Raw genomic sequence first — 12,856 nt, 5'->3', positions numbered from 1 at the left:
TTGGGCCGCTCTGAGCAGCCAAGAAAATACTGCTTCTCAGGGACTTGCATTAGAGCTTTTTGCCTCCTTTTGTGCAGAAGCACAGACAAGCAAGAGCAGCATGGCCCACATCACAGCCCAGGACGTGTAGGAGTTGTGTGGCTCTCTCATTCCCACATGTCCTGCTTAAATTGACAAGTTCTAACCTGACCTTCATGGCACACAAGGTGGACATTGTAAAGCTGCAGGATTGGGAATCCTCCCATTACTCTTTATTCACTCAGCAACCCAGCTGCTGGTTTGTGCTTCAGGGAGTTTAAAGTTTGCTCTGGCTTCCAGGAGCCTGTCCCCCACGTTCTGCTTATATCTAGCCTTACCTTTCTCTCCAAAAGATATCCAGTAAGGTTCTCCCCTGTTAGAAAGGGGACCTCATTGTTGGCGTCTTGGACTTAGCCTACAGTCAAAGACAATATTTACACTTTATGAAAATATTCACACTCTATTTTTCTTTCTTTGCAACTAAAAAAAGTCCTGTGCCTATTTGCAGTGGGACATTTCCAGATTTCCTAGTCATTGTCTGATGAAAGAATTTGTAATGCTGGAATCCATTTCACTGCACTCTTTAGTTAAAGAAAGGAGGTGATTATTTTAGTTGACTACAGTGCACATTTCCCAGGAGGAGGGAACACAAGGGACAGAGAAATAGATGAGTTCAGCTGTTCCTCTGCTCCTGAGCGGGGCCAGGCTCCTGGGACGGAGGCAGCTCGTGGCAGCCTGGCAGCACTGCCCAGAGACAGCCGAGTGCAGGAGCAGCTCCTGTGCCAAGAGCAGCAGGGCTGCGGGCACTGCCTGCTGCTGCGGACAGCAGAGGAGAGAAAGCAGCGAGAGGGGAACGGCAGTGTGGAGCGGGAGGACAGAGCAGAGCTGTTGTGGGAGCAACCTTCACAGCCCTTGTCACGGTGGGTCCCTGTCTGCAGGGCAATGTTACTGAGGTTCTTGGAGGGGACTTCTGAAGCCAGTCCATGCCATTACTGGTGGGATTTTTATGGCTCGCTCTCCTGCCTTCTCCTGGGCAGAGCAGGGGGAGATGCTTCCGAGCACCATTCCTGTCACCCCAACAGTGGGACAGGGCATGCTGCTCTCTTCTGCCAAGGGTGGCTGCAGGGGTGTGAAGCCAGGGTCTGCGCCCAGGTCTGCCCAGCGCTGTAATTCAGAGCAGTGTCTCTGTGCCCAGGGACAGTGAGCCTTTCCACCTGCACGGGTCAGCGCTCAGCCTGCCCAGGGAGCTCCCCACTGGGCTGTGGGGAGAAGCTCTGAGTGAGAGGAGAACCTCCGGCAGGGCAGGTTCATTCTCCTGCTGAAAGGCCTGAAGGTCAGGGCCGCCCATAGCTGCAGCTCATCATGAGGACATGTTGAGAGTAGATTTTTCCAGAGGACTTTTGTCTGCATGGTAGAAATGGAAATGCTGCAGATGTGTTTAAACAAGGGCTCAGCATCTTCACCAGCACCCTGAAGGATGAGTAGTTTTGGAAGTAGCTTCAGCACTCCTCAGTCTGCAGAAAGCTGCAGACTGAGGAGCAGCACCAGTGTCCCCTTTCCAGGCTCACTGGAGATTCTTCTATTAACTCTGTAGCACTGCAGGGCGGGGGGTGTCCCTAGACAGTTTCCTGCTACTTGGAGAATTCTGTGGGACTGAGCTGAGTGCTGAGTGAGTGGGAAGGGGTCTGTGTAGGGACAGAGGAACAGCTCCCAGCAAGGAGACCTCCAAACAGCAGAGAGATGGTTGATAGTGAGAGGAAACTGCTGCCAGAAACCTCACGTGAGGTTGGAGTACAGGAAGTTGTCTGCCAGTCCTAGCAGCACAGATGCTTTCCCCTGAGAAAGCACCCTGTGTCTTTTCTGTGCCACCCAGCAGAGGAACAGGGACTGAGTTGATTGTCCTTCAGGAGTCCCCAGCTTCAAGACACTGGGTCCTCCCTTGGGGTGCTGTTGGGCTGTGCCCTGCCCTGTGGAGGGTCACAACTCTTCTGTAGGACACTTAACATTGGCTGAATGCCCCATGTAGAAGCCAGAGAGGGACTAAAGAAATGAAAATACTGCTGGTGGGTGGAGGTAATCTCTATGTGGGCAGCTGAAATAATCACTGTGTCTCCTTGACTAGAAGCTGCATGTCCAAATCTCCCTCAGGATGAGCACCACATTGCAGAGGCCGCCTTCTGATCATCAGAGTCATGTGCTACATTACAGCCCCTCCATGACTCTTGGAACACCTGACTGAGAAACGGAGGTGAGCTTGGAGATCTGCGTTCTGCAAGTGAACACACTTTCAGCACAAGCCAGTCTCCTTTATGGCTGAGATTGTTCCTTAGCTGATAGAGATGCATGCCTAAAGCAGCTGGGAAAGGGACTTATGTGGAGACCTGTTGTGTTGGCTCTGTGCTAGGGCACAGAGAGAGCTTTCACCTCTCACAACTGAAGCTTCAGATAGGCAGCTAAATGAAGATCTTGCCAAGGATAAAAGGAATATTTTTGTGTGGAGGAGGGATATGTGTATCTGTGTTTTTGTGAGAAAGGGAAAGGTTTTGCAGAAAGTTTGTCTTAACTTGTCACTGTCTTTTTCTTCTTGGACCTTCTCCCATGACATGAAGGAGCAAAATGTCCAACAGCAGCTCCCTCAACGAGTTCCTCCTCCTGCCATTCGCAGACACGCGGGAGCTGCAGGTCTTGCACTTCTCGCTCTTCCTGGCCATCTACCTGGCTGCCCTCCTGGCCAACGGCCTCATCATCATAGCCGTAGCCTGCGACCACCGCCTCCACACCCCCATGTACTTCTTCCTCCTCAACCTCTCCCTCCTTGACCTTGGATCCATCTCTGCCACTGTCCCCAAATCCATGGCCAATTCCCTGTGGGACACCAGGGCCATTTCCTACTCAGGATGTGCTTCCCAGGTCTTTTTTTTCCTGTTTTTGTTTTCATCAGAGTTTTATCTCCTCACAGTCATGGCCTATGACCGCTACATTGCCATCTGCAGACCCCTTCACTATGGGACCCTCCTGGGCAGCAGAGCTTGTGTTAAAATGGCAGCAGCTGCCTGGGCCAGTGGCTTTCTCAATGCTCTCCTGCACACTGGGAACACACTTTCCCTACCACTCTGCCAAGGTAATGTGATGGAGCAGTTCTTCTGTGAAATCCCCCAGATCCTCAAGCTCTCCTGCTCAGACTATTACCTCAGGGAAGATGGCCTTATTGTCATTAGCCTTTGTTTAGGCTTTGGGTGTTTTGTTTTCATTGTGGTGTCCTATGTGCAGATCTTCAGAGCTGTGCTGAGGATTCCCTCTGAGCAAGGCCGGCACAAAACCTTTTCCATGTGCCTCCCTCATCTTGCTGTTGTCTCCCTGTTTCTCAGTACTATCATGATTGCCTACCTGAAGTCCTCCTCAATCTCCTCCTCTGCTGTGAAACTGGTGCTTGCGGTTCTGTACACAGTGGTGCCTCCAGTAGTGAACCCTCTCATCTATAGCATGAGGAACAAGGAGCTCCATCATGCACTAAGGAAACTCATTCATTTGGTAGTAATTCATCAGCAGTGAGTCTATCTCTTCTCAGAAGCAATTCCAGTTTATCTCAGGCAACACTTGGGCTTTGGGAGTTCTGTCTGTGATAATCATTTTTGTGAATGAACAGTTGAAGTCATCCCACCTTTCCAGAGGTTGAATCACCTTCTTTCTGACTGAGATGCCTTCTGTAATTCTGCTGATCACTGGGTCAGAGTGGCTTACCATGGATCATGTCCATAATAAAGGGGGAATTCTTTAGTGCTGTGCCAGAATACTTTGTCCTTCTAAAGTTGGAGCCAAGAATGCACTCAGGGAATTGCACCCAAAAAGGCTCTGTTGCCATGCTCGGATTTTGCATAGGCTAAGGAACATGAGCTGGTAAAGTGATGAGTGGGGGAAGGGGGTTTGGTCTCAGCCCTCACTTTTGGGAGTCCAGTGACCCTAGAGAGGGTGAGTGGTCAATAGATCTGTGCAGGGGAAAGTCTCACGTATTAGAGGGCTGGTGACTGATGCCCATGCTTCTGCAAGGCCATATGGAGTCACCCAGAGAGCAGAGGGCTCCTCCAGGAGCAGTGCCTGCGATGGGTAATGTGTGGAGACTTACAAAACCAAATGGTAATAGCAAAGGGTCAAACTGAACACTGTCCCAAATGAGAGCTCAGCAGAGGCAGCGGGCTGGGTCTAATGATACCTCCAAACACATCTTGAGCAATGTGAAATGCCCTGGGATTGCTCCAAGCATCCTCCACAGTCACAGACCCTGGGGAAGGGGTCGTCAGGTGCAGTGATGCTGGTTCAGGTGGGCCTATCATGGCCAGTGTGAAGTCACCCTGTGTCCCTACAGCTGCTCACCCTACAAAGCAACACTGTCAGCCTGGTGCCCTTTGGGATGCCCAGGGGAGGGGTGCAGGAACGGCCAGGCCAGCATGGACTCATGGACCTGGCAAAGGAGCAGTGGTGAACTTGTGGGGCAATAAATGCAGAACTATGTTCCTATGGGTTTCAGCTTGGGGCAGCCTGCTCTGTTATTAGAAATGCCGAAGGAGCCCGGGGGCCAGGACTCGTGTGCGATCCTGGGAGAGGGAGTGCCCAGAGGGGCTGCAGGCAGCCAAGGTTATGGATCTCCTGGTCACAAGAGATCTGATCCTGCAGTCCAGCTGGTTGGCTGCTCTGCAACAGCTCTGCAAGAATATCAGCCTCATCAAGTGAATATAAGCACCTAGGAGGCCAGTAGCAGGAACATGACACTGATGCACTGGGAGGTCACACTATCTGCACACCTGATCGGACAGCACCAGGCATTAACAGGCACACGCCTGTGAGGGTGACCGTGAGCTCTGCTCTTTTCCGAGTCCCTGGCAGGCCAGCAAGAGGTGCCTGGCTGGGCAGTTCCTTGGGAGGTCCCTGCTGGCAGAGCAGCTGCGAGGCCAGCGCTGGCCCATGGCTGGGGACGGGCTCTGAGGCCGCTCCTGTCCCAGCAGCAGCGCGGCCGGCAGCGGGGTCTGGTGCAGACACGCGGGGAGGTCCCTTGTGTGCATGGAGCTGCCGAGGCAGCAGCAGGCGCTGCCTGTGAGGCCAGGGGTGTCTCAGCAGCGGGCAGGGACACGGAGGCCATTGCGGGGACACTGCCGGGAGGCCCCTGCTCTGTGCTGACGCGTGGGCGTCGGCTGGTGACGTCACTGCTGCCGCAGCCCCTGATAGGCCAGGCCGCGCAGCTGGTTGTGACGTCAGCAGCCCCTTCCTGGCCGGGGCGGCTCTGCCGAGGAACCTGGTGTCCCTGCAGCCCGCGGCGGCAGCAGCCCACGCTGGGCTGTGCGCGAGCGAGGTCCCCCTGCCCGAGGAGCTGCTGGGCCAGCAGGAGGCTCACGGCGGGTGCTGGCGCTGAGGTCGCTGCTGCCAGAGCAGTGAGGGGCCAGCAGCAGCGGCGGGGACGAGAGGGTTTGCTGAGGGTGCCCCGTGGAGGGGCTGACACCTGCGGAGCTCTGCAGCCCTGGAGAAAGGCAGCTCCTTAACCAAGAGGAGGGAGATGGAGCACTTAGCACCATGAATTTGTGCCGCTGTGAGCATGATCTTCTCTGGTGAATGTGGACAAGGAGCAGAAACTTGTGGTCAGGTACCATTGGACCAGGAATCCAGCAAGACCTTTTAGGCTGCTAAATGAACAAGTGCCTGAGCGAGCAGGGTGTAACGAGAACAGCACCATTAACAATCTGTGATTGCCAGGCTCTTTGTCTGTAGTAATTCCCCTTTCTGTCCAACAGGAGGGACCTTGTGAGATTTTCCTACAGGGTCTGAACTGGGTCTCTCTCCTTCATGGGTCCATCTGCTTTTATGGTCTAGGTAGAACTGAAAGACATTAGAGGTCTGTGACTTTCTGTCCAAGCATGTTCTCCTTGGAGAACAGGTACAAATGCTTTAGCAGGAGACAGAAGGAATGTCCCCCCAACAAAAGGGAGCTTGGAGCCTGCTGCCTGATGGACACTGAGGTTCAGGCCTGAAGCTTCCTCAGCTCTTGCCAGGATCTGCATCCAGATATCCCAAGTGGCCTGTGCAATACATACAGTTATGTATCTTGGAGTACGTGAAGTAGAAGAGGTAATCTCTCAGGTGGAACTGAGAAGAACTGGTGTGGGATGCGGTCATGGAGTCCTGGACAGCTGGTGCCATTGCAGGTGCCCTTGTCCTCTCTGCTCAGCCTCCCTCTGCAGCTCTGATGGGCTCTGGTCTCCTGAGGTTTCTGTGAGAGCTGCCAGGCCCAGGCACCTCCCTCAGAGACCCCGAGGACTCTCCAAGTGCTAATTTTAATTCCAGTATTTTCCTGTCACCTGTTACAAGACTGAGAGTATGAAAAAATGGTTTGGAAAGTGTATATGGGTAGCTAAAAAGAGCTCTGCATGTTCTTGGTATAAGTGGAGCTTGGAGACCTCCCTCAAGTGCCCTGAGAAAGGGAGAGAAGTTGGAAATTCGAGGTTTTGAAACTGGACTTGTCTGCTCTTAGGAAGGGTTGGGTTCCTTTTAGGGGAACTTATTTAGGATGATTGTCGTGGAGTTCAGAGAGATGTGGGAACATGACACTGGAATCAAGGCTGACAGACAGACGAGCTGTCCTCACTCTGCACAAGGTGACTATGATTCCATTCTTCTCAAGATTCCCAGTAGAAATGCTGAAAAATTCTGCCTCTGAGGAACACTCCCTGGGTGGTGTTTCACCTAATCTGCTGCTCTTGCAAGAGCCCTGGGGTCATTCTGAGAACCAGTCAAGAGCACAGATGCGTGCCAGCAGTATCAGTGACGAGGAGCCCTGTTTGCTGGGTCTGCTACCCACCCCAACCACCAAGACCAGTGCGGAGTTAGGAGTCACCCCATGCCTTATGGCCCCACAGCCCCACTTGTCTCCCTGGAGATTTTCTGACACCAACTAACACGGGGAGAAAAAGCTACCAAATGGGTTTATTTGAAGCAGGCGATGGCTGCTGGCGATGCTGGCGAGTTTGGTTTCTCTGGGCACATGGGTGCTATAGGACACAACAGGGCGGCATCTCTGTAGCCCCCAGGACACAGCATCCGTCGCTCTGTCTCTCGGCTCTGCTCCAGCCCCCATCTCAGGGGACCTGTCTGGAACATGCATCCGCTCGCTGCTCCTCTCGCTGTCCCGGGATGCAGCAGCAGCAGAACACTCTGCGCAGAGCTCGAAGCGCCGTCCTGAGCCGTGAGCGCCATCGCCGGGGAGCTGCAACGTCTGGGAGGGCAGCGATGCCTGTGGTGGGAAGCAGAGCTGTGGGCAATGGGCTGCAGGGTGCAGGTCTGCACCTGCCTGTCCCTGCCACCAAGGGCTTCCCGAGGGGTTCTGTCCTCGGCACAGCAACTCCCGAGCGCTTCCTGCTGCTGGCCTGGTGCTGCTGGCTGTGCCAGGACAGGCCACTGTCCCCAGCAGGGCTCTCCATGCGGGTACGTACCTGCCTCAACGTCGGGTGTGGGGCTGCAGGAGGAGGGCTTCTCCTCCTCCTCTTGGGGCTCCAAGGCCGCCTGCATGGGCAGAGCAAGAACACGCACCCGTCAGCCATCAGCTGGCCCTGCTGAGGGTCCCAGTGCCCCAGGGTGCACAATGGCAAAGGGTTTGGATCAGAGGAGGCTGCCCATGGCTGCACGTCCCAAGGGAAGGGACCTGCGGCTGGCACGGCAATGGGACAAGGCTCGTTGTGGGGCCGTAGCAGAGGGCTGGGCAGGGGAAATGGAGGCAGCCGGGGGCGTGCGTGGCACAAGGGGACTGGTGCCCTGGTGCGGAGGGGGCTGCTGCTGGGGCTGCCTCTTCCCTCCTCGCTCGGCATCCAGGCCTCAGGGCTGAATGCGACGTGGGCTGGAGCAGACTTCATCCCTGTGTCTTTGGCACTTGGAAACGGAGAGGAGCCGGCGTCTCCCCATGGAGACATGGCAGAGGATAAATGCCTGGGGGTGACAGTGGGATGCCATGGGCAGGGGGGCTCCAAGGAAATGGGGTAACTCTGGGCACCCCACACACAGCTCCCACGGCAGCTCCCGGGGATGGTGAGGACAGGGGAGATGCTGCTTGATCACCTGGGCAGCAGGGCCTGCAGCCGGGGGAGAAGCTGCTGCTGTTGTTGTTTCCTGCAGCAGGGTTTCCTTGGGAGACGGGCTGCTGCTCATCTCATCGCAAGGGTTTTCAGCCGAAGGAGAGGCCTCTGGTGCAGGTTCTGGAGGAAGTGATGGAGACGGAGGAGCATTTTCCCCTGCATGCTGGATGAAGTTGCTGGATGCAGGGGAGGCCTCTGGTTCTGCTCCTGCACTTGCTGCTGGTGGGACAGGCATGCTGTCCTCTGCGTGCAGAAAGCTGTTGGCCAAAGGAGGTGCTCCTGGCTCACTGCCCCTGGGCATTGCTGGCTCAAGGCTCTCCACGTGGCCAGGTGCCTCGCTCACAGCCTCTGTGGTGCTGACATGGGGCGAGCAGGGCACCTTCTCGTGCTCCGTCTCCTGGTTCACAGCCGGACTGCAAAGGCTGGGTCTGACCCAGGTCAAAGAGTTAATTTCCTCCACCTCCTCTTCCCCATCCTCCTCCTCCTCATCAGTGTCCTCTACTCTCTCCTCCTGCAGTGCTCCCAGGCCTCTCGGTGCCTCCCGGGTTGGGGCATGAGCATAGAGCCGCTCCAGCACCTCCCACTTGCAGCTTGCGCCTTTGAGGAGCTCCACTCGCGTGATCTCTGGTTTCCAGAGGTCATAGAAGGAGTTTCTGGCGAGGAGCTAGAAGGAGAGAGGGAGGTTTGTTAAGGGAGGAAAGGCCTCGTGGGGCTCCGCCAGTGCTTTGACAAGCCGGCTGTCCCGCACGACGCGGCACAGCTGCTGGCCACAGCACAGGGAGGGCTCCCCCATGGCCCAGCACTCCCTGGCACTCACCTCCTTGGGTTTGGCATTGAGTGATCCTGCCAGCGTCAGGGAGAAACGGTTGCCACGGCCCTCCTCCTGCTCGTCCTGCTTCTCTCTCAGGTTCTGCTCCCTCATTGGAAAAGCTCCTTCTCGGAGCTGGGCCAAGCTCTGTCCAGTGTGCTGCAGGCAGCTCCTCTCCAGCTCCTCCAGCGGCTCTGTTCTGATGCTGAGCACAGCCAGGTAGCGTGCAGTGTTGTCTTCATGCACGTGCACTGGCCTTCCTTGGAGGTGGCACGTGATCTGCAAGGGCTGCTGCCGTGTCCGTGATGTCCGTACTCTCACTGGCCCACTTGGGCAGCTTAGTCCGCTAGGCCAGCTCGGCCAGCTAGGAATGCTGCACTGGAATTGTCCCCGATGACTGTAGGGATCAGGCCCTGTCTGAGGTGCAGAGGATGATGTGCTGGGGCGCCACTCTATGCTCTGGAGCTGCCATGATCTTGCCTGGGCGTCTTGATGGATGACGCGTGCCAGTGCGTGTGGGGGCACAGGTACAGTGAGCTCCATCCGAGCACCGTCGGCACCAGGCTGTGCTGGCTCCCGTGGAGAGGGCGATGGCATTTCCTGAGGCCTTCCAAGGCTGGTGGAGGGCTGCGGCTCTTGCACCGTGGAGGGGACATCGCTGGCCTTCTCCTCCACAACCTGCAATGAAGGCCACCACAAAGGCAGTCCTTACTGCCGTCCTTGGTCCCTCCCTCCATCCTTCCCAACGGGAAACCTCCGGCAGCCTCTGACCCCCTTGACGATGGCTCTGCCATGCAGGTGGCTGCTGCCCTGCTCCCAAAGGCTGCCTGGGGAGAGGGCTCGTGCCTATGGGCAAGCCTTGGGCAAAGGCAGCTCCTCGGAGAGCCCGAGGTGGGTGCGTGCAGGCTGCCGTGCAGAGCAGCGCTCGGCCTGCCGGGCACAGAGACCTCCTGGTGTCTCCCAGCAGGTCCCGCCTGCTTCTCGGCCCCATGGGGACTCAGGCAGAGGCTCGGCCGCCACCGCCGCTCAGCTCTGTACCTGTGCAATGCCGTGTTCAGAGGTGTGTGAGCCCTGAGGGCCGGGCAGCGGTGACAGCCGGTCCCTTTGGTGGGACGAAGCCGGGCTCCCGCTGCGCTGCACTGCTGCGGGCAGCTCCTGCTGGCCCACCTGTGGGGAGAAGGAGGCCCGTGATGGGGACACTTGTGTTGGTACGAGCAGCTCCAAAGGACGGGAAACCCCAGCCTCGTGTCGAAGGGAACCTCCTGGCTGAGCACAATGCGGCTGTGCGTGGCCTGGACCTGCTCTCTGCCCTCAGTACAGAGCTCATGCGGTTCATGCGGGCCTTGCAGCATCCAGATCAGGGAATCATCGAATCACTATATTTGGGAAAGATCTCCAAAACCATTCAGTCCGACTGTAAACCCCTCAACCCCATGTCTGCTAAACCATGGCTCTAAAGTGCCTTATCTGCACATTTCTTGAAGGCTGCCAGGGACAATGATTCTACCACTTCCCTGGGCAGCCTCTTCCAATGCTTCACCACTCTTTCCACCTGGAAAGTTTTCCTAATACATAACCTGAGCCTCTCCTGGTGCAACCTGAAGCCATTTCCTCTTGCCTTATAGATAGCTATTTCTGAGAATAGATCAACCCTGCCTCACTACAACCACCTCTCACGTTGTTGTGCAGAGCAATAAGGCCTCCCCTGAGGCTCCTCTTTTCCACACTAAATAACCCCAGCTCCCTCAGCCACTCCTCATAGGGCTGTGCTCTAAAGCCTTCACCAGCTTTGGTGCCCTTCTCTGGTCACACTCCAGTGCCTCCATGGCTTTTATTTTTAGTTTTTCTAGTGATGGGCCCAGAATTGAACGCAGTGTTTGAGGTGCGACATCACCAGCATCAAGTACAGGGGGAGAGTGCAGGTCAGGCTGCTTTTCCCATGCCCAGGAATGCACGTCCCCTCGCTGGAGGAGCTCCTGCCCGGCTATCTTGACCCAGGGCTCCTTCCCCACCACCCCTGTGCTCTCCATGCAGGTCCCGTCCCTGCCTCCCAGCTCTCCCTCCAACCCCACCACTCACCTCACTCGTGCACTCTTGCGCACTAGAGTTCCCTTCCATGGATGAGGTGCAGGCGTTCGCCTGCTGCTCCTTCTCCATGTCTAGGAACCTCTCTGAGGACCTCTCGCACGGGCACCAAGGGGAGTTGCTCCCTGCTGGTTGCGCCGCAATCCTCAGAGTGAAGACCCTAGCAGGGACATGGTCACCTTGGGGACTGCCCCATCACAGTGGCCTGGGGGTGTGATGCCACCCCCATCACAAAGCCCTGGGAGTCGCCATGGGGACACCAGGCACCTCCTCTCCCCACTCCTGAGCAGGTCCCTGGGGTGCAGGACGAGTTGTCCCCTCCACAGCTCTGCGCTCCCCGGGCCTTGCAGAGGCTGCCCCTCGTCAGGCGCTCCATAGCAGACACCCACCAGGAGGCCACCCCCGTCCTCGTCCCTGTGCTCTCAATTGCCTCTTGGTTCACCCCAAGGCAGAGCTCCCTGCATCCCGCTGCTCCCTCCCTGAGCTTCTCTTTCCCACATCACCCCGTGGCTATTCCTTGCCATCCCAGGCCATCACTTCCTCACTCTTTTTGGAGTCCTCCTCCTCCCCGAGTTGCTCCCACTTTGACGCTCTCCTCACCAGCGTGGCCACCTGCTCGACATTCAGGTCAGCACATGGGAACAGCCGCGTTTTACACCCCGTCAGCTCCATGTGACGCCAACCCCCAACCGGCCACCAGGAAAAGACAAAACACTTGGGACTCTTGTTCTTAGGTTCCTGACATGGGCTTCTTTCTGCCTACATGCATTTACCACCCCCGAAATTCCTGCCCTGTGGGTGCAGCATTGAGTGGTAAGAGTGGAGAAGGGAGTTAATACTATTTATTAATTGCAGTCAATATGTAAAGAAATTGTTCTTTTCCCCATCTAGGTGCATGCCTAGCTAAGAGACATTAGCTATCATCTTAATATGTAAGAAATTGTTATAGGTTTTATTGAGATATACAGGGTTTTTAACGAGGTTGTACAAGTGGAAATAAGTGGCAAGGATACGGCAAGTGTAGGAGAACACTTAAAGGAAGGGGAAGAAGGGAAGGCATGGGAAAATTACTAGAAGCATAGGGAAAAGTGCAGCAAATGAGCGCAAGAGTTGGAAAATAATAAAGGCAAATATAAGCATTGGAAAGAGATTGAAATGGTGGGAAAAAGTGCGAAAGCATTGGAGAAGTGCCCAGATCGTGGAAAATAGGGAAAAACATGGGTAAGGAATGATAGTGTAGGAATATGGTCAAAAGTGCAGGAATGGTTACAAAAGTGGAAAAAGAGTGAAGTGATGGGAAAAAAAGGAAAGTGCAAAAAGAACACAGAGCTCGGTAATATTGAGAAAGCATGGGAATATGAGGAGAGGTTGGGGAAAAGACAAAAGGGTAGGAAAATCTTCACAAGTGTGGGAAAATGGTCACAAACATGGGAGGGAATGTTTGTGAAAGAGAAGGAAAAAAAGTCAAAGCAAGGGAAAATTATCAAAGTAGAGGAAAATGTGGGAAAAACGTGGGAAGAAGTGGCAAAGTGTAAGAATACCAGTAAAAATTAATCTGTGGGGAAAACCTCCAAAGCAGGAGAAAAACAGACCGTGTGTGAAGCCTTGTGGAAGGGTCCAGGGTCCCCCACATCTCCAGTGTGCCCTTGCCCTCAGAAGGCGTCTGCCCCCAGGGAGGAGGGACGCTCTTGCCTTCTTGTCACCGCCAGGTGCCTGCAATGTGCCCCTGCTCTGCTGCCTGTTGCTGAGGGTCCCCAAGGCAGCCCCACTGTCTGCAGACCCCTCTCCTACCATGGAGCAGGCCTGCCTGCGCGGTGCCTGGAGACCCCAGCAA

General features: G+C 55.5%; 1 protein-coding gene across 1 annotated transcript; it reads left to right on the top strand.

The window, feature by feature from the left end:
* The first annotated feature begins 2,634 nt into the window (after positions 1-2,634).
* On the top strand, positions 2,635-3,570 carry LOC148590940 (olfactory receptor 14A16-like). Its single transcript, XM_088538289.1, has one exon. The coding sequence runs from the start codon at positions 2,635-2,637 to the stop codon at positions 3,568-3,570; it is 936 nt and encodes a 311-aa protein (XP_088394415.1).
* The last annotated feature ends 9,286 nt before the right edge of the window (positions 3,571-12,856 follow it).

The sequence above is a fragment of the Tinamus guttatus genome, unplaced genomic scaffold (genome assembly GCF_059628265.1).
Source record: "Tinamus guttatus ecotype Peru unplaced genomic scaffold, ASM5962826v1 Tinamus_guttatus_pri_ptg000989l, whole genome shotgun sequence".
In the NCBI taxonomy this organism is placed as follows: domain Eukaryota; kingdom Metazoa; phylum Chordata; class Aves; order Tinamiformes; family Tinamidae; genus Tinamus; species Tinamus guttatus.
This window is presented reverse-complemented; position numbering and strand designations above follow the sequence as displayed.

What these genes read in the sequence shown, in the direction of transcription:
- LOC148590940 (XM_088538289.1), top strand. Translation starts at nt 2,635, where the DNA reads ATGTCCAACAGCAGCTCCCTCAACGAGTTCCTCCTCCTGCCATTCGCA.